At 32.9% G+C, this 22,322-nt stretch overlaps 1 protein-coding gene across 3 annotated transcripts in view; it reads left to right on the top strand.

Moving 5' to 3' along the window:
• The window catches only part of LOC105342271 (uncharacterized), a 110,390-nt gene extending 89,276 nt beyond the window's left edge, over positions 1-21,114 (top strand). For 2 of the 3 annotated variants that reach the window (XM_066066082.1, XM_066066080.1), the window contains exons 2-4: positions 14,411-14,503; positions 14,928-15,259; positions 18,430-21,114. In XM_066066082.1, coding sequence (XP_065922154.1) covers positions 14,490-14,503; positions 14,928-15,259; positions 18,430-18,962 — 879 coding nt within the window. In that variant the 5' untranslated portion in view covers positions 14,411-14,489 and the 3' untranslated portion in view covers positions 18,963-21,114. Of the gene's footprint in view, positions 1-14,410; positions 14,504-14,927; positions 15,260-18,413 lie in introns of all 3 variants that reach the window. The other variant, XR_010707617.1, reaches the window with a different exon arrangement.
• Positions 21,115-22,322: the final 1,208 nt, after the last annotated feature.

Here is a 22,322-nt window from a genome sequence, read left to right on the forward strand (position 1 = left end):
CGATTACCTTGAAGTCATTAATTTTCCATTGGCTTTTGACAAAAGAGAGACGCCTGACCATCCAATGAAAACAAATACACAGAGTTTGATTGACAGGTTTAGCCAGGTGCAGGTCTCACCCGATGTCCGAGGTTATGTGTGCTGCTTGTACACAGCCGAATGGTCTCAGTAAGAGTTATCGATGTAAATAAATAATAAAAATACATGCTTATCAAAACATGATCGTGCAAGTTAAAGTTGATTTAGGTTTGTTCCAATAGAAATCATGTTTCGCTAACTGTATTTAATATTTGTTATGTATAGCGACTTTTAATATTGTTTCAGTACTGAAACATCGCATGAAAACGTTAAATATACATGTAATTATCTGTTACTAGTAGTCTTTTAATATATATACCTTTCTTTTGTTTGTTAAAAATTCGCTCAATTTTGTTAAAGTAATGTAAAACACGGGCGCCATTTTGAAACAATTAACTTGTCAGAGAGTTCCGAATGAAATCTGATGAACGTTTCACACGGTTCTCGCACGCTTTGCTCGAAACGATTTACACGCTTTGCCCGAAACGCTAAACGGTTTACATGAAACTCTAAAAGGTTTACACGAAACGTTTCTCGCACGTAGGCCGCACGCTTTTTTGGTACATGAAACTCTAAAAGGTTTACACGAAACGTTTCTCGCACGTAGGCCGCACGCTTTTTTGGTGTAGTAGTACGTTTTAGGGTCTGTAAATTTTGTCAGCACGCAATTCTAAACTTGCACATAGTCTTCAAAAATTTAGAAATATTTTAATATAGAAGTTATCTTTGAGAAAGGTTTACGTGTTTTGTAGGCGGGTTCAGTTTAAAAAAGAAATACAATTCCTGACATGAATCATGAGTACATACTGTTTATAACAATGCTTGCTAACCTTGAAAATTTAACTCGCCATTAAACATCTCACTTTTTAAAGAATGTTTGAAACGATTACGTAAACTCTGCTCGACAAATAGTTTTCCTAAAATATTTTCTTCCTTTCTTTGTTACAAAACACGTTTTATATACAGGCTTTCAATCACAACACGTTTTTATAACAAAAGCAGAACTGAAAGTTTAGTCATTATAATCGTTTGACACCATATAACATATATTTTCAACTCGCAGCAACAACGGAAGACCTACTCGGGGCTTTGCCACGAGCTCTGCTCTAGTTATATTTCTACTTATGTTCATACTTTCGTCCTTGACCGAAGTATGAAATAATGTCTTATACGTATCACTGGCGTTTTAAAGCTATACATATTATTTCAATCGACGATTTATGTGGGGGTGGGGGTGGGGATGGGGTTTAATTTGCGAATATATTGTGTTCAGACATTAAATTGTGAATGCCTTATCTGTTCCATCGAATACGTAACCACCTTTCACGGTTATCTACATTTTAAATGTCTTGCTTGTTGGAGTTCATAATTACACTTTTAATGCTTCATTTGGGATTAACTGATTTTCATGTCAACATTAGAAGCAAGACAATTGTTAGTGTATTTTTCCACATGCATTTATTTTCAATGTTGACATACTGTTTTCAATTTGATGGAAAAGTTCATATTCATATATAATACATGTATATAATAATATATCATTTGCAATTAAAAACAGAAATTGATATGTTATTTAACGAATCAGTCTTGACTACCTAAATTAATAGAAACATATAAAACACATTGCTCCAATTGTATTCTCTAAAAGGTTTTGGTTATTGCCTGACTTCATGACGTAATGCACGTCTAATGTTTGGAAGTTGCATTCTCTGAAACAGTGCAGGCAACGGGAGCTAGCAATAGTTTTGAAAATATATCCATTTATCTCATACGTGTGGTGTATATTACCCGTGTGATAAACCTTTGCTATATCACACGGGTGATGCTATATCAAATACTTCCGGTCGGAACTACTTTTGACACAGCCCCTCGCTTCAACGCTTCAGTGACCTATTTTCGAAGATTTGCTAGTACTTTCAACATAACTATATCTACTATAAAAATTAATATAAAATTGACTTTGTCAAAGATTTAAATTACAAATATGAAGAAAAACACATAACTGCGTAGCACAGGCGTCGGAACCGGGGGGCTATTGTGAGTGGGGGGGGGGGGGGGATTAGCCCCCCCCCCCCCCCCCAACCTTTTTTGCAAAGTTATTCATAACCGTAACCACAAGACCCTTTTTTCTTGTTTGTCAAGATTTTTGATAAATTTTTCCCAGTTCTAACTTTCAATTTGCTTTGTGAAGTTTATAAAACTACAAATTACGTTAACTATCAAGGAGTTTATCCTGATGACGCGATGAAAACAGAGCGCTCTGGTTGTGTTTATATACAAGAACTTACCGAAATAATGTTTCATGAGACTTTTATTCCACCACCAGTAGGCATCCTTATTCACTATTTTCAATTTTGAATCATAAGGCTAGCATAGTGTTTGTTTTATTAAACACCATGCATCAACAACTGTTCCTCGTTCGAGTAAATTCAAACTAACGAGCATTCGCAACTTTGTGTCAACAAATTTGATTATTCAAGTCTTCTAATCGGAATTTCCATTTAATCAAGTGAATAAGCTCTAAGAAAAATTATCTAGAGCTAAAAAATTATTTTAAGGTTTATTTCAGTGAAACTTTATATTAAAACAGTTAGATTTATCTTAGGAATGACGAACTAAATTGTATTGTGCAAGGTCACAATAGCCGCATAACACAACGTTGCATCATCGTTTTTAATCTTTGAAAAAAAACCAATTTGGGTCCCACAAGGGACTGTCTCAAAAGCTTCATAATATAAATCAAATTGTATGAGATAAATAGAACATCTATAATTGTGTGATTTTATATTTGCTTTATCCAACTCGTTGAAATGGTTATATTCGCTCGGCAAGCCTCGCGAATATATACACCATTTCAACTCGTTGGATAAAGCAAATATAAAATCACACAATATAGATATCCTCTATATAGCTGATATATTTACTGAAGGAGCTAAATCGGCGAAGCGGTGCGTTATGATCTTCCCCGGTACAATTAGCAATTGGTATGTTGATTCGGCAAATTCCTTCTTAAATATATAAAGTATAAGAAGATAGATAGATAGATAGATAGATAGATAGATAGATAGATAGAGTAATCAAAGAGTTGATTATATCTATTATTTATTTCGCATGGCAAGAAGTCTGTCATATGATTTGAATTACGCACTTTATTTTTAAATATAAATCGAACTTTTCCAAGGAGTATTTCGAGATAGTGCAATACGAATTACGCGTAAAATTAACAAAGTAAAATTAATTTTATTAGACTACGTATACGTAATCGAAATATTTCTGACAGATTGTATTGATCCAAGCAATATTGAACTCTAGTACATGTATTGTTCAAACAAATGCTCGGCTTCTGCTTGTTGGATATTTACGGAGACAACCGATCGTCTGGTTAAACGATACTATATTGAACTCTAGCGTAGCGTAGGAATACATACGACCACACCAACTTTCTAAATTGTTCCTAGCATTTATAACCTGATTATTTGCAAGGTACTAACAAATCAGTTTCCTTGAACAACAATGCTTCAGTATAAATTACATCGAATCTTTATGTATTACTGTTGGGTATTTTTGACCATCCTTACTCCAAAGGAGACTATGTGACCTAAACATTCCTTTAAAATATCATTTATCTTTCCTTGAGACATTGATATTATCCTATAGGAACACATTTTATTGTTTAAAATCTAAAAATCAAATACTGTTGTATATATGTCCTTTTTGTATATGTTCTTTTTCTCAATGAGATTTTCATTTCCAACAAGTCCTATGAAAGAAAACATCCAGACGTATTATCTATATCAAATTTCCCATGCATATTCTTATGAATGCAAGAGCATATTAAAACAGAACAAAACTGTGAAAATTTAAAAAAGAATATTTGTTTGAACAGTCTTCGATTTGGGTTTTCTGTTTTCAAGCTAGTCTTTGTGTAATTTTTGATACATAAATAAAGTGCTGCTATCCTGAAAGTTGGCAAGGATAGGATAGGATAGGATGCAGAATGCACGATACATGATAGAAATATAAAAGTTAAGTTCTATCCTATCCTATCCTATCCTGCATCCTGTAGCCAATCAGATTCGAGTTTAAATTTCAGAGTTATTTCGCGAAACGAAAATTGGCTTAACAATGTATTTTCAATGTGAATGCAATACGTTTTATAAGTTAAACCATTTAAGAATTATAATTATATCAAGAACGCGGTGCATAACATTGATGTGCGCTAAAATGTTGGCGCTACATCTTTGTCCATTCGTACGCAAGTACGGAGTTACTGGGAGAATTCGATGCAACTTTTTTACAACGTCAGACATAGATTTCTATATTTACTTCATTTAATGTCTGCAAACTAATGAAAGCTTGAATTTATAAACGACCAATTCAGCATTTTAAAAGATAAACATGTATAAAAGAAACAGACATTGCTTCACGTTTCATATAATTTCTACGATGCCGAATAACAGGGACTCATATTTCTGTCCGATATTAACCTGAACATATCTAATTAATAAATGTTAGCTAGCTATAAATGCTTAAGAATTTATACTTTAAAAATAACTCCGAGTGGTTTAACTATAAAGATATAAACTTCCTAAGGAATTATTTATTTCTGGATCGTGTTTATATTCATCGCCGAACGAATCGCTCGAATAATGATAATTACGCTCAGTTATTTGTGAAAAGAAAATAATTTGATAAAAATATGTGACTAAACAGTTCCTCAATAAGTGCATCGAGGTTATTTATCTGTTCTTTTATGCATAAATATAATAAAATAAAAAATCAAATCGCTTACCTGTTTGTTTACGTTATTGTGTCCATCCCGCGTACGATTTAATTTTACCGTAGCACACGTAAGTAAGTTATCCCGCTCTAAGAATATTCGGTGTTAAGATTTAATTATTCATTTTGAGTACAACATTAATTGATAAAATCATTTAATTCTTAAATTTCATTTCATTTAACTTGCATTCCTATATTTTGAAGGTATGGGATAGGATAGGATAGAACTTATTTACAGGATAGGATGCGGGATACATGATATAGGAGAGGATAGTTTTGTCAACTTTCACGATAGCAGCTATCTAACTCAGTGTGTATAATCATTACATGTAAGCATGCATACAGTTTTCCACTTTAAAAAAGTGTGCACCAGAAGAAAATGCGATATACAAAAGAACTCTTCTTAACATAATAAGCTCGGATTTATATGTGACGAGAAATAACCTTGATCTAGTATTTATCTCTACGACGATGTCGAAGAAGACATTTAAATACACAAAACATTAGCTATACCTTCATTGAACCCTATAGCTCTTTTAAGATCAACCTCACAAGAGCGTAGCTTGTTGTAACACTGAACGACGGCCTAAAGGTAAAATTTTCGTTAAATATCAACAAATTTTCAGTAATGTATTTTATTATTTATTAGTTCATATCAAATTCTAATTTATGAAGTGAAAACAAGTTCTACTTTAAACTAACCTTTATTATAAATGAATGTTTATGCAAGTATTTTTTCTTACGTAATTGAATTGTTTAAAAAGCATTAAATTAAAAAAAAAAAAGTTTAAAAGGATGTTGTAAAAGACGCCGCATCCAATCGTTGCCTGAATATGGAAGAAGTTCCGGTATGTTAGCCGACAGAAATCCATGGTATAAACTTACCGTAAAAAAACATTTTAACAGTTTAATGATTGTTGGGTCCCGCTAATCGGTACCTTCATGTTCTTTAATCTGTCGAAATATGAATAGGAATCCTTCAATCTTTCAAGTGAATTTAAAAAAAAAGACCTTAGGTAAAGACCTCTAATAAATTTCGTCTTAACATGCCTTATGTATAAACTGTCAATAACATATTCTGATAATAAATCAAAGGTTTAACACCACTGAGCTATGAAAAATGTTCAATTACAAAAAGACCCGCATATTTTTGTCGAAGAGTCTCTTACGTTCTCCAAATGTTGTTAAATACATAGAACAAAGCTTTGCTTTAAACGCAACTGCCAAGTCAGCATTATCTTCGTCTTCATGATGAATATGTGAGCTAGTGACAAAATAAGTGTTTTGAAAAAAATATTTATAAAAATATTATATCACTGTATATAATCAATAAGCATACAGTTTTACACTATAAAAAGTGTGTTTCAGAAAAAAGTGCGATTAAGAAAAGAACTATTCTTAACTATATAAGCTTAGATCTATATGTGGCGAAAATAACATTGATCTAGTAATCATTTCTATGGAGATATCAAACATGACATTTAAATACATGAAAACAAAATAAGCTTTACTTTCATTCAACCCTAAAGCTCTTGTAGGATAAACTTCACCAAAGCGTAGTAGGTCGTTGTAACACTGGTCGACGGCTTAAAGGTAAGGTAAACTGTATAATAATTCATATAATGCAACATAATTTAATTATCTATTTGGTAACTTATTCTTTACAATTGATTTCTGTCTCTCGGTAGGACTGGCTGGCTCCATATTTTTATTTTGAAACGTTTTATGTTGTATTGTCATTTCTTAAATATTTGTTAAGTCTCACTGTAGATTAGATTCAATTAAATAGCCTAAATATAGATATTGTATAACGATGCGACAATCAAACATGAAATGTTTAATATTAATGTGATCTTAACCTGACAACATGCAACAGGTCTAACTCCTTAATACTCTGCAGTATCGGAGTTACATTAATACATCGAAAATAGGTATGAACTAATTTTCAAGATTTCAAATTGAAATTATAAAGTCCTGATTGGTCAGAAGTTAGGTTGTTTGTAAATGACCTCCTATCAATATCTGTCAGATCCTTACAAGTGTAATGGGGGATGGTTTTATTAAGGCTGATTAACAATCCTTTCGTGACTTGAAGCTGTAACGGAAGACCTCCCCGTTGCTTGGCTCTAGTTTAAAATAATAACTGTAACTTAAAATGAAAGAAACTTTTTTTTTAAACGGACGAACTGCAGAAGTTTTACCATGTATGCCCCCGTTAAATGTGGAAATAAGTATATCATACGAGTATAAATGAATATTTTGAAGTTAACATATTGCTTCTGTAATAGATAAAAAAAACCTCAGTGATGAGTAATGAGTAAACAATTTAAATGGTCAGCCTATTTTTGTCATATGAAATGAAATGATTTGAAACTATAAACACATTTCGTTTAATAAGTGTATAAAATGTTCAGCTGATAATACCTAGCTGTAGGTCTGTAACTCCCAGTCTAAACAAAATCGGAAGGTGGTTTCAGTTTCGTACGAGTTAAAAAAAATAAGAATTTAACTAGATCTCGTTACAAGTAACGAGTAGGTCTTCCGTCCGATTTTGTTTTTATATGATACGATGAATTGCGATGAAATGTCGATATTCTCTGCCAAATCTGCGATCTTGGTAAATCTAGGTTTTTTGTCTTGAGACCGGAAACTGACAAACGAAAGAGATTTATAAAAATAAAAGCTGTCTAGTGTACACTACTGTTAATCATGGAAGATGAATCACCAAAGATAATCATTTAAACTTGTGAAAAAATGAATTGTTTGAACTCTTCTGGTGAGTACCGGAAGTGACGGTTGACAAAAGAAAACCCGTTAAACATACCTTCAATCGATTATCAATCATTTGTAAGAGTTCGTTTCTCAATCACTTACAGTGACTAAAATCTCGCTGGTATCAATTTTGTAACAAAGTCTAGGTATCTAAGATATTTGATATAACTGACCGGAAATAGAATATCTTTGCTTATTTAACATATACAATATCGTGTAATACTATACCGGTATTCAGTCCATGTCAAAAAAAATAGAGAAAAAATATTTTAAGTACTTATTAAGTACTTCCGGTGACGATCGAAAGTGACGACAATTCAAGAAAAAAAATGTAAACACGGATACATACTTAGCGATATCATCCCACAAAGTTTGGTTGTTCAAGTCATCACCGTTTTTTGGATCTTGTGGAGTCATTGGTTTTTTGGTTTTTTTTTTGTTTTTGTTTTTTTTTTGGGGGGGGGGTGTCTCTTGACAGGAAATGGAAAAATAGAAATGCTCAGTGAAAATAAAAAGTTAGTATTTTATGAACATTAGACACTTGTACTTTATCATTTATCAATTTTACTAAAATTGTCAAAGAAAAACAGTGAAACTTTCAAACAACTTGATTTGTTTGAACCCTTCCGGTGAGAACCGGAAGTGACGGTTGACAAAATGAAAACAATTAAACGCAATTTCTATTGAATGTCTATTATCTATTTAAGTTTCGTGTATTGATCACTTGACTTTCTGAGATCTCGTGGGTAAAACATTTATAAAAAAAACGCTCTCTGAAATATTTGAGATATCTTACCGGAAGTCGAGTTTTTTGTTTTTATTCAACATCGGATACATCACATATGTAAGGATTATTACTAATTTTTCAATTTCATATGAAACAAATTTAATGCAAAAGAAAAAATAATTATTGAAGTGCTTCCGGTGACGATCGGAAGTTATGACGGACAGAACAAAATAGTTGAAAGACATCCACAACTATAGGTCTATAATCCTACAAAGTCTGAATGCTCAAGTCCTTATCATTTTCGAGATCTCAATGTCACAAGCTTTTTGTCGCGGGACAGGAAACGGACGACAGAAAATGAACTTTGAAAAACTTAACAAATTGGATACTTGAGATATAATTTATTTCTATCACTTCTAAAAATTTCAAGAAAATCTTTCAAGCCATCTCCGAGAAATCGTGTGTACAAAAAAGGGGACCAAAATTCGTACCCGACTTTCGACCCATGGTAAGCTCTTAATAACGGAGACAATGGTGTTAAACAAAAACAATAGGCACAGCTTCAGGCTATGGTCTACCAATCCTGAAAATTTCATATTCATATCTCTGATAGTTTTTGAGATGAAGCGTGCACAAAATGGGTCGAAAAAGTTACAAAATCAGCAATAAATCGGTAGCGGAAGTGATGATGGCAAAAATTTTAAAAACGAAATAAATTCAGATCACTTCCTGTCATCTGTGAAAAAATGGTGTAAATCAGTTGGATAGTTTCCGCGACCCCGCTGGTTTGTATCAAATCGCGAGAATATAAAATCGCGAACGTTAAAATTTTCTCCTTATTTCTTATAGTTTTCATCTCTCAGAAAATAATGGCGAGATTTTAAAATCCGCGAAGGATGCTTCTCGCGATTTTACGCGGATATTAATTCCTCGCGTTTAATTAGGAATTTACAGTATTCTTACGTTATTGAAAATACAGAAATAAGTTTAGAATAACAATTTGAATTTAAGTTGAAGGTAATTAAATTCTTTTGTGAACCGTCGCCGCTTATATGTATTCAAATCTAACGTTAAGTGCCTCATGGAGTGGTCTTAGAATTCGACCTTCAATGCATATTTTTTTAGAAATTTAATCAGAAACCAATATCGATTCTAGTTATGTGTTTTTAAAATAATTAAAAAAAACCACTATCTTTATATAAAACTACCTGTAGTTAGATAGCTTGTTGGCGTGATTCGATACATGCTTTATTTGAAACATATCAGTCAGGAACTAAATTTTTACTTATTTTCATTTTAAAGTCAAAGTCACTCCGTTCAATAATGCAAATGTCAAGTGAAATGTTAAAAGTACTACGTGCGGTATACTTTGGGTTTCTACATATAGCTTTTAAGATTTAAGTCACTGTGATGTAAAGGGCTTTAGATATAAAATTAAAAATAATTGAAATCATTTTAAAAAAAAAGAAGTTGACGGCTTTAATTTACCTTAGTGACAATGTAATGTAGAAAAACCGTCTTAAAAATTGTCGTATTAAAAAAATCAATGTTTAAGATTATAACTATGAGAGGAAACTACGGAATGTTATCGACAGCTTTACGAATATGGAACATTGAGTAAATGCTTTATTTAAGTTCATTTTTGAAGTATTTTGTTAATGTATATAAACACATGAACAAAAACATTTTTTTACAAACACAAAATATACATAAAAAAATACGTTATTGTATTTTGTTTGCAAACTAGTATGGACAAGAAATCATATTGACGCAAGCCTCAAAAGGGCCGCAAAAAATATAAGTGTTGTATGAATCATTGGTTGTTTACATAAACTCACACCACAAAGAAGAAAATAAGAGTTGGTTGTACTTATTTTAATGGTAAATTTTAATATACTTTCAGCAGCTTGTTTTGGAGTTTAACATTTTACTATTATCATAAAGAATCGAGTTCGTTACTGTAAGCACATCTAACGGTAATTGTATGATCATTGCCGTAGTATGAACTGATGAAGTAGTGGAGAACACAGTGATTTGTACATTACTCTAATGTAGTAATGATGTCCAATTCATCATTTTTCTCTTGGAGACTATGTATTGCAAACCATTTTTTTTTGTTGCATCGTATTAAATGAAAACTTAATGCATTAGTTTATATGATTTCAAGGGACCATGTGACAAAATAGAAATGGATTAGTTCAAATTTTCTAGTCAATTCAAATTTTCATTTCTGTCATATTTTTGCGTAACTAATTGATATTCTACCACATTTTACATGGAAATATAATAACACACACAAAGTCATTTTACTTGACACGGCACGAAGAAATTCAAATATATCATTTATATAAAATTTAATGACATTCAGGTCTTTAGTATTTCAGGTTTTTAGCTCACCTGAGCTGAAAGCTTTTCTGATCACATTTTGTCTGTCGTCCGTCTGTCCGTCCGTCTGTCTGTCCGTCCGTCCGTCCGTCTGTCTGTAAACTTTTCACATGTTCAACATCTTCTCAAGAACCACTGAGCCAATTTCAACCAAACTTGGCACAAGGCACCCTTAGCCCACGGGGATTCAAAGTTGTGAATAAAAAGAGGACCACGCCTTTTTGCAAAGGGAGGTAATTAGGAATTTATGAAAATTTTCGAGAAATTTTCAAAAATTTTCTTCTCATGAACCATAAGACCAGGAAAGCTAAAACTTGTGTGAAACCATCCTTAGGTAGTGTTAATTCAAAGTTGTGAAAATCATGACCCCCGGGGGTAGGGTGGGGCCACAATGGGAGGGGGTCGAAGTTTTACATAGGAATATATAGAGTAAATCTTTATAAATCTTCTTCTCAGAAACTAATCCGCCAGCAAAGCTGACACTTGTGTGGAAGCATCCTCCAGTAGTGTAGATACAAAGTTGTGAAATCATGACCCCCGGGGGTTGGGTCGCGCCACAAATGGGGGATCGAAGTTTTTCATAGGAATTTATAGAGTAAATCTTTAAAAATCTTCTTCTCAGAAACTAATCAGCCAGGAAGCTGACACTTGTGTGGGAGCATCCTCAGGTAGAGTAGATACAAAGTTGTAAAAATCATGACCCCCGGGGTAGGGTGGGGCCACCATGGGGGGGTCAAAGGTAAATATTTGAATATATTGAGTAAATCTTTAAAAATCTTCTCCTCAGAAACTAACCAGCCAGGAAAACTGACACTTGTGTGGAAGCATCCTCAGGTAGTGTAAATTCAAAGTTAGGAAAATCATGACCCCGGGGGGTAGGGTGGGGCCACAATGGAGGGTCGAAGTTTATCATATGAATATATAGAGTAAATCTTTAGAAATCTTCTTCTCAGAAACTAATCAGCCAGCAAAACTGAAACTTATGTGAAGGCATTCTCAGGTAGTGTAGATACAAAGATGTGAAAATCATGACCCCCGGGGGTTGGGTCGGGCCACAATTGGGGGTTCGAAGTTTTACATAGGAATTTATATAGTAAATCTTTAAAAATCTTCTTCTCAGAGACTAATCAGCCAGCAAAGCTTACACTTGTGTGGAAGCATTCTCAAGTAGTGTAGATACAAAGATGTGAAAATCATGACCCCCGGGGGTAGGTTGGGGCCACAATGGGGGATCGAAGTTTTACATAGGAATATATTGAGTAAATCTTTAAAAATCTTCTTCTCAGAGACTAATCAGCCAGGAAAGCTGACACTTGTGTGGAAGCATTCTCAAGTAGTGTAGATACAAAGTTGTGAAAACCATGACCCCCGGGGGTAGGGTGGGGCCACCATGGGGGGTCAAAGCTTCATATATGAAAATAGAGTAAATCTTTAAAAATCTTCTTCTCAGAAACTAATCAGCCGAGAAAGCTGACACTAGTGTGAAACCATCCTTAGGTAGTGTAAATTCAAGGTTGTGAAAATCATGACCCCGGGGAGTAGGCAGGAGCCACAGTGGAGGGTCGAAGTTTAACATATGAATATATAGAGTAAATCTTTAAAAATCTTCTTCTCAGAAACTAATCAGCCAGTAAAGCTGAAACTTATGTTAAGGCATTCTCAGGTAGTGTAGATACACAGCTGTGAAAATCATGACTCCCGGGGGTAGGGTATGGCTACAATGGGGGGGGGGTCGAAATTTTACATTGGAATATACAGAGTAAATCTTTAAAAATCTTCTTCTCAGAAACTAATCAGCCAGGAAAGCTGACACTGGTGTGGAAGCATTCTCAGGTAGTGTAGATACAAAGTTGTGAAAATCATGACCCCCGGGGGTAGGGTGGGGCCACAATGGGAGGGGGTCGAATTTTAATGTAGGAATATATAGAGTAAATCTTTTAAAATCTTCTTCTCAGAGACTAATCAGCCAGAAAAGCTGACACTTGTGTGGAAGCATCCTCAGGTAGTGTAGATTTAAAGTTGTGAAAATCATGACCCCGTGGGGTAGGGTGGGGCCACAATGGGGGGGGGGGTTCAAAGTTTAACATAGGAATAAGAGAGTAAATCTTTAAAAATCTTCTTCTCAGAAACTATTCAGCCAGATGATTCTTTATAATTATTCTGACTTTGGCCCCAGGACAATTCTTTGGCCTAACAAGAAGGTTCAGAGTTGGATGTAGGTTTATATCCCATATAAAACGTTTATTGTTAAGGATCTTTTTTAGAACTGCAATACTCAACATATGATATGACTATAAAATCATCCTGTTAAAAAAGGGACAAATGATTATAAACATAAGAATATTCAGGGGGGAAATGGATTTTATTTATACAGTATCTACATGTATTATTGTCCAGATTGTTTGTATTATGACTCCATTAAGCTGATATTATCATACTTGTACCTATTGTTCCTTAGGTGAGCGATGTGGCCCATGGGCCTCTTGTAAGTATGTCCCGCATACCGATCCCGATGCATTCAATCGCAACTTCTCGGGCCTTTCTGGCAGGCTCGGAAAAAACACCTCGAATGTATTACCTAGGCGTCCATGACAACCCCCCCCCCCCTTTTTAAAACTTGATATAAACACAACACATTTTAAGATCTGTTGAGATGTAAGCTAGACTTCATTAAAGTAAATGATATACCATAAAATATAACACAGAAGCGACTTATAAGACTGTCTAAGCGATACTTATTTTAATGGAAAGCTATTCCATTTTGTATAAAATTCTAACATCCGGTGATGTTAATACATTCAAGGTGTTTTTCCGAGCCTGCCGGAAAGGCCCGAGAAGTGTTTTTCCGAGCCTGCCGGAAAGGCCCGAGAAGTAGTGATTGCGATGCATTGTTTTGAAAAGAATGAGGAACTCCGAAATTTTCCGAATAGATTATAGTCTCGATAAAAACGCGCCAAACACGACAATTCACTAAGTATGACCTATTTTTCATTTACGAGTAAAACAAAAAATGTGTGATATCTTTTAAAAGGCATAACATATTTCTTCATGCAAATTTACTTTTAATTCATAAAAAAACCATAATATTAATTCTATTGAAAAAGAACTATCCCGCAAAAACGCAGTAACAATATCTAAATGTATATCAAATAACGGACCGCCCACCGGCGGCCCGTAATAAGTCCATTTTAGTGACGTCAAAGATACACAGCTATTAAACAGTTATAAAATACATGATGAAAAAGGGGGAGGGGCAGATATCTGTCTACATCAAATATAGTCTTTTTTGTTTATTTAGATTAGCATCTTTATAAATCGAAATGAATGAGTGGAAGACTGGAATACCTATGTAAACCATCTTATCAGATTTACAGGGATATTACCTGTATTATTTGAATTTGAAAACAATACATAATGAGCAATTAATCTCACAAAACATTTTTTACTACAGATAATTTATTCATTGACAATAAAATGAGATCAAATAAAACAATTGCTAGTTGTTTGATACAATTACACTCTATGCATCATCAATTATCGATGTTTTGATGACATAAGAAAAAATAAAACATTCTGATATACTACATGCACATGTACATGTACGTACCGTCCACACAAGAATAGTTTGCTTTAAGTACATGAACTGATGATTCTCGATATCACGCATAGGAGAAACAAGCCATCAATGAATAGCGGATTGGACATTTATCAAGAGAGCTGAAAAAGTGAACAACAATTATTTAAAAAAATGGAAAATGAGAGGTAAGGAATACATGTAACGACTTCTGTGTGTATATATATATATATATATATATATATATATATATATATATATATATATATATATATATATATATATATATATATATATATATATATATATATGTGTGTGTGTGTGTGTGTGTGTGTGTGTGTGTGTGTGTGTGTGTGTGTGTGTGTGTGTGTGTGTGTGTGTGTGTGTGTGTGTGTGTGTGTGTGTGTGTGTGTGTGTGTGTGTGTGTGTGTGTGTGTGCCTTGAATGTTTGTGCCTTGAAAGTTGTTATCGAAGCCAAGAAAAATATATTTTGCAATACCTAAAAGAACATTTATCCGAATATAATATAGCATTGTCTTTTAAGACTAAAAATAAAATATTTGAATTAAGATATATGATATGAATTGATATCAATTTTCTATTGTTTATCAGTTTCCAGTCCAACAGCAAGATAAAAGAAATCCATTTCAACCTGATTGACGATCTTATAGTTGAACATATTGGAAACGATAGACACGCAGACTCTTTCACAGAGTGGAAGAATGCATTTAGATGCAAAATTGCCGATACAGCAGTTCATAGACAATGCAGTGTCCTTGATAATTTCAACTATTTGAAAAAAAGAGGATTACTGGATGTAGGCAGATACAAAAAACTCAGGGAATTACTTTGTAAAAACAAGGACGCACTCTCTGCCATTGATTTGGCGTCAAAAAAGATAGTAGACATCTTAGAAAGCGAAGGCATGGAGAGAAGTTTGCTTGGTGGGTACTTTTAGTGCAATATTTATTTTCTCGTTAAGTAATAAATTCCATTAAACTTTTTTTTTAAATTCTTATGCAAATATGCAATTCTATTTTACTTCATTTTTCTATTTTTAAAGACGCAATTTCAAACAGGAAAAAATTAACTGCGATAAAATACTTACCTTTTTTGCATCTTTGGGTACGTTTTCTTCTACATGTACCTGCACTTTCTATAAAAAGTTCGGGTATATCGTTAAAACTTTGTCTTGGGGCCATTTTTGATGACGTGGATCGGTGGGCAACAACAACTGACGTTTTTTTCTTTTAGAAAGTTCTTTTTGGCGGTTCCTCCAACCCCCCTTACATTTTTATCAGTAGACAAACCATCTTTTGGAATATGCTTTGTGTGCAATTAGGTTTCGGAAATTTTAATAGTGTCTTTAACACCATTCAGTGGATGAAGTGGATGGGTCGGTGTGCAAATAAATAATTTCCCCCCCCAAAAAATATATAGTTCCAAGAACTTCTCTTAAAATATTTTAAGTAGCTTTGTCATCTACATGTATAAATGATATGATAGGGGCTGTCCCACAGATGAGCAATAAGGTCTTAAGAATACAAAGTTCATCCAGAAAGTCAAATAGAAGCAGAAAAAGGACGTTATCACTTTTAAAAAACCTAATTTACTAAACTTATCTTATGATTTAATAAATAGCCACATCATATTTTTGGATATTACATGGGCTAAGCTATAGAAATTTAGAAATCTTAATCCGAGGGTCAATCGTATCTGCAAAACCAAATAAAGTACACATTCGATTTAAGGTGGGTTTTATGAGACACGTACATCTCTCTCTCTCTCTCTCTCTCTCTCTCTCTCTCTCTCTTTCTTTCTCTCTCTCTCTCTCTCTCTCTCTCTCTCTCTCTCTCTCTCTCTCTCTCTCTCTCTCTCTCTCTCTCTCTCTCTCTCTCTCTCAAGAAAACTCACAATAAATTTTTAGATTAAATTTTTACCCCAAGATAATGATACCTAACAACGTAGCACAATGGTTTAGAGCTTTACGTACGTGTCAGTTAGGAGATAATTTGAATCCTGTTGGTCCTTTTCAAATTTTATCTTAAGGTATCAGATCCATATTACATGTATGACCTAATTAGTCTAACCTTGAATATCCATCATATATCAAATGAGGAAGAATGCTTTTTCTTAGTTGAATAAGATCATAGGAAAAATTGGGAAGGATGCCCTTTTAAAAACCATGATATGTGTGGCCCCTGGCTCAGAGGTTCTGGTTTTAAGGTGCGCGGCTATGTTAAGGCTGTCCGAAGCTAAATATATATCGAAAAATGATACTATTTGAATAATCAAAAAATACTTTAACCGAGCGAGTTTTTTAAAACTTTTATTACGTAAATTAACAGTGACATCCAACACTATATTTGATGTATTTTTGTGATGTCATATATTTTTCTTAAGCACGTGACGGGTGTATTCTAACACGGTAAATAATCTATAAAAATCGCATCGGCGCAAGTGAATTATGACATTAAATCAAAAATATTTTTATGAAAAATCCTTCGATAAATAATGTATTTTGAAGTGCTTGCTGGGGGTTCATATAACTATTTCGTTTATTTGAAATATTGTCAAAACATTTCGCACCGCCATCGAAATTGGGCATATTTTTACCTTTTAGGCTCGATTTACACAAAATCGGGTCAATCGGTAGGTTTCCCCCAGCAAGATTCACATTGGTACTTATTTTCTCTCCCGATTTCACGTAAAATATACTAAAATTGTTTTTATCTTTCACTTGCACTAAGCCGTTTTTTATATGCACATACATATATCCATTCATTAGATTACACGTAGCAGGGGGGTCTCAAAACCATTAGTTTATGAATAGTTATTTACCTATTACAAAGCTTTAAAACTGTTGATTTTTTAATATATACTCCATATCGGTGATATTGGATTAGTATCACTAGTATTTACAACAGTGTCTATGTAAAGGAATGAAGCGGTTTTATTATGCACAATGAATATCACACATTACGTTACGATACATTCCCTAAGAACGATCGAAAGAAATGCAGATCGTGACGTCAAAGTTAACTATGGCGTCATATCTTATGAAGTACAGACATGAGACTTTCTACATATCGCTGTGAAATTAATCGGCAGCCTTAACATAGCCGCGTAATTGGGGGGAGGGGGGGGGGGGGCTCTTACAGTAATAGTGAAAATGCAATAGTCCATCTGCTCTGATGACATAGATATGATTAGGAAAAATGTCTCTTCCTTAATTGTAATTTTCATGGTCCCTGGTTCTTGTTTTGTTATTGTTTTGCTTGTTGTTGTTTTTTTGGGGGGAAGGGGGGGGGGGGTAGGTGGGCTCTAAACAAATGCAGTTATTCTTTGAAAATGTTCTCCTTTGCTCCTAATATTCTGCAGATAAGGCATGTAGTTTTAAAAGGGACGAACTCTTCTTTAAAATTGTAAATGTCATGGCCCCTGGGCCAAAGGTTCTGGTTTGAGGAAGGGCCTCTAAATGAATACATTAATTCTTGAAAATTATCCCCTCTGCTCTGGGGTATTAATCCGATGAATTAAGTACATAGTTATGATGGGGAAGAGTCGGTCGTCCCAGATTATGAATTTTATTGCCCCTGTATTAGAGGTTCTGGTAATAGGGCAGAGATTTAATGTTATTTAGGGTAAGGTGGTGGATTTTCGACCGATTATTTTTAGTTTCTAAGTTCAGAACCTTTGTTCAATATTTTCACAGCATATTATGCTGCAATTTTATTTTTAGATTTTACAAAAGTCAATTGGATTAAACAATCCTCAAATATTATAATTGTATTAGCCCTGTTTTTAAAATGCACATGAATGTACATTGCAAAAGCCACTCTGGAGTTATTTAAATGACCGAAAAGGCCCATGGGTTTCTTTTGTATTTATAAATCTTGTTCTTTTTTGTATCTTAAAAAGATTTCTAAAAAACCGAAAAAACGAGTGTAACATTACGTCCTATTTAAGGTTATATTTAAAAGTTAAAAAAAATCATATACTTGGCTGTAATGTTTTAAAGTAATGGAACTCTGTCGTACAAAGACATTGTATTGTACATATAAAATCATTTTTTTTTCAAAATATTAAATATTTCAGATACCACTTTTTGTAGATGACAGGCCAATGACTGCTGCTAAAATTCGGATAGAGGTGGAACACGGAGATATCGAGGTTGTGAAAAATTTAGTCTTTATTCTTCAGGATATCCTCATTGAATCTAATAAAATATTCAAATCATTGTCACCAACAGAAACCGGCCTTAAAATACTAAGTGGAAAAGAAACAGACGAAAACTACAGTGATTTTACTCAAACAATTGACAAAGCTATTGAAGCTTTGGGAAACCTTCTGCTAAAATACGGTGAGAAAAACCAATCAGAAAAGTACTCGAAAAGTATTTTACGCGCTTTTTATCACTTACTCTCCTCAATGGAAAAGGGTTTCGGAGCAAAAGAATTCGACATTGATTGGGATAACTATATCGTGTTTACCGTTAAGTTTGCTTCAACGAAAGAGAAAGCCATCAATGAAAACAGAGAAAACTTTAAAAAGGAAGTGAAAGGATATTTTGACACAATCTTTGAAAATATGAATCGATGTAAAGGAGAAGAAGGGCATCGAATAAACATTTACTTGATTGCCTGATGGGTCATGCCAAATTTAAAGGGCAGAAGAAGGAAACGAGATCGTAATTTCTTTGTGGGTTGTCTTACTTTTGTGGGTTATTTTTCATTTATAAAAAATGGTATTGGTTGTTTTAAATGTTTAGAAACAAAAGAACTTTGCGGAGGCCGTCAATTTTTGTTTATTTTTATTATATTTTATGTATTGTTTTTTATAATGCACTGTATAACGAAAGCGATGTTGAATGGGAATGTTTATACATGATAGTAAGATAGTACAAAATTGGTTTTATGACAAATACTAATTTTATTTGTAAAAGATCAAAATAAAAATACTTTTAACAAGGTTGTGGTCTATCCTGATTGACACACATAAAAACGACGAAACATTTATTTATATGTAGATAGAAATAATGTTTACCTAATTGTGTACATTAAAAAAAACCCCAAAAAACCCTAATTCAAAAAAGATCTTTAAATTATTTTTGTATACATAATAAACTTGTTACTAATTATGTTGCTATGTAAAAACGCACATCAGTTTATTAAAATTATCATTAAAATGTTCATCGGATGGTATACAAAAAACTGTTTTTCTGGCATTTATTTTTGTTAATTTTTATTTTCTTAAATTATTATTACTATGGAAGTATCATTTTTTAGGGTCTTTCCGTCTTCAGCTGAATGCCATTTTATTGTTCTGTTGTTTCTTTTTTACTTTTATTACTAGGATCTTCTTTTTTGACGGAACACTTTTTATTTTTTTCGTTTCTTTTTTTAATTACTAATTTTTAAAAATATATCTGACTTTTTTCGTACGCTCGTTCTTGCGAACTACTTGACCAATTTGCATGGAATTTAACTGACAAAGCATCAAACAATCTGAATACTTTTTTGTTCTTGGCCTCCCGTCTAGTGTGAGATTTAGAGAATATAGTATTTTTTTAAGAAATGTTTTGTCAACGTATCCGCTCTGAAACTAACTGTGATATAAACTTGAAAATTTCAGGGGTAGTAGACAAATGTCTGTACACGATCCTGTTTATTAGTTATACTGTAAAATGCAGATGTGCCGAAACTTAAAAATTGTTAACATTGTCTTTCACGAATAGTTTGAACGTGTTCTTCACTAGCTTTTAATGTGTAAATATTTTGATGAAAGTTGTATTCAATTTTTTTTTGCGAGGATTTTTATTTGATATCAATCAAAAGGGACAGGCCCCTCAAATTAGGGGCCATGGGAGCTCTAAAGAATCTTTAAACAAGTATATTTTGTCAGTAATTATAGTTTTTTGTACTTCTGTTCATATACATGTATATATACAGTACCATACCTAAATTATATGTTACGTTATTAGGGGTTTTATTAGGTCAGAAGTCCAAAAGTCTGAGCATTTATATCGAAAAAAAACCAACAAAACAAAAACAGTGAATAAAAAAAGTCGCATAGAATAGAGTTCCTAAAAATATGCTACCCAAAAGTTTTTTGTTGATGGCCCGGGTAAAAAGTTTCAGGTTCGGCTTCTAAAACACAGTTGTAAAAACGTCCTTAGAACAGTCACAGTTATTATATCATATGTTACGTAATTGAGATGTTAAAGGGCCTAGAAGTCCAAAACTTGGATCAGATATTTTTGAAATTGAAATACTGTGTAAAACAGTGTAAAAAGTTGTTGGTGGCCCCACAAAAAAGTGTGAGTGTCGGCCTCAAAACACAATTGTTAAGATATCATTAGAACCGTCAGCAATTCTTGAACATTTGTTGAACAACATCTTTATATATTTACGATTCCTTTTAAAAGATATGAAGAAAAAGGAGCTGGTCTCTCAATTTAGGGACCGGGAGAGCTGAAAAGTATTTTTAATTTATCTCTTTTATTAGCAATAATCTGTTAACATTTTAAAACAAAACAGGCTGAATTAAAAACTGAAATATGCTATAAGATCAGAAGATTTATTAATGAGTACTTGGGGTTCAAAATTGATTTTTAAATATACAGGTGCGTTCTACATATGATACTTTAGGTTTGTCAATTTTTTTTTTGAAATGGCATTCTCATGACATATGCATGCTTATTTTAATAACAGGGGTTTTTTTCCAGTAATTTAGTGCAAGAAATAAATGACTTATTTTCAATTCCGGGTTTCTTATTTAAGTTGTCTTATTTTCAAGTTTAAAGGGTATACACATATTTTTATAATACTTTTTTAATACTGAACATAATAAAATTAACAATGAAAAAAATATGTTTTGTACTTTGTTAGCTAAGGTTTTCTCTAGTCTATTCTAAAAACCGAATATGCAGAGAGAAAAAGTTAATTTGGTCACCCAAAGATTAGAACTCAATAAATTTTTTATTTGTTTATCATTCGATGAATTTATTCAAAAGTATTCTTGAAAAAAAATTAAAAATCAGATGCAGATGATATGGCAGCTTTTAGCTGGTTGGAATATGACAGTGGCATTAAGATACATGTATAAATGTCAGACAAGTCAATCCACAATTGTATTGAAAACACGGTCAAACATATAAAACAGATTTAGGCATATAAAAGACACCTCAGTCCTTGCAACGACTTTGTTAGGAAATTGTATATACATGTAATATAGTTCCCATTTGAAAATTTAATTAATTGTACTTGTTTAACAAAAACAGAAAACAGAAACATGTAAGAAAAAAATATTCTCAAAGTCTCTAAAAACATTCCTAATCAGTATTCAAAGAGTCCTTAAAGTTTTGCAGCCTGATATCTTTGACGCTTCCATAACTTCTTTGATTTAGAAACAAAAATCAAAAGATGTTAGGTGAAATAAATACAAAACAATAAGTTTACGTATATAATGATTGTAGTTTTTAACTTTCAAGCTTGACACTTAATTATGCGAGTTTGTTTAAACAGTCAATATCATGTGTATTTTCCTTGGGTAGAAATTTTGAATTTTCACATTCCACTATTTTTATTTAACTTAAGATTTGCGATATGATTTGACTTTTGGATAGAAAGTTTAAAATGCCCATGAAATATTATCAAAAATTGTTAAATATACATGCACATATATTTTTTTTACTAAAGAAACATATTTCTGATTAAGGAATGTTTTGAATAGCGATTCTTATTTTAGACACATTCAATGTACCTAGTTAGTTGTGATGTTAAGTAATAATATTTACACTTGTTTTCCCTTATATAACACTGTTTGCGCAATACGCTGTTATTCCTGCATAACATCATTATGGGTCAAGAGGTTAAAGTTGCGTATGAATACTTTTCTATGTGATCAAACTAACCGACTTGTGCTGAAAGCCTGAAACACACCTATTAGATATCGTAATGAAAAATAATTTAATCATGAACAATAAACATATTTGTATTTTGTTAT

The sequence above is a fragment of the Magallana gigas genome, chromosome 1 (assembly GCF_963853765.1).
Source record: "Magallana gigas chromosome 1, xbMagGiga1.1, whole genome shotgun sequence".
Classification (NCBI taxonomy): Eukaryota; Metazoa; Mollusca; class Bivalvia; order Ostreida; family Ostreidae; genus Magallana; species Magallana gigas.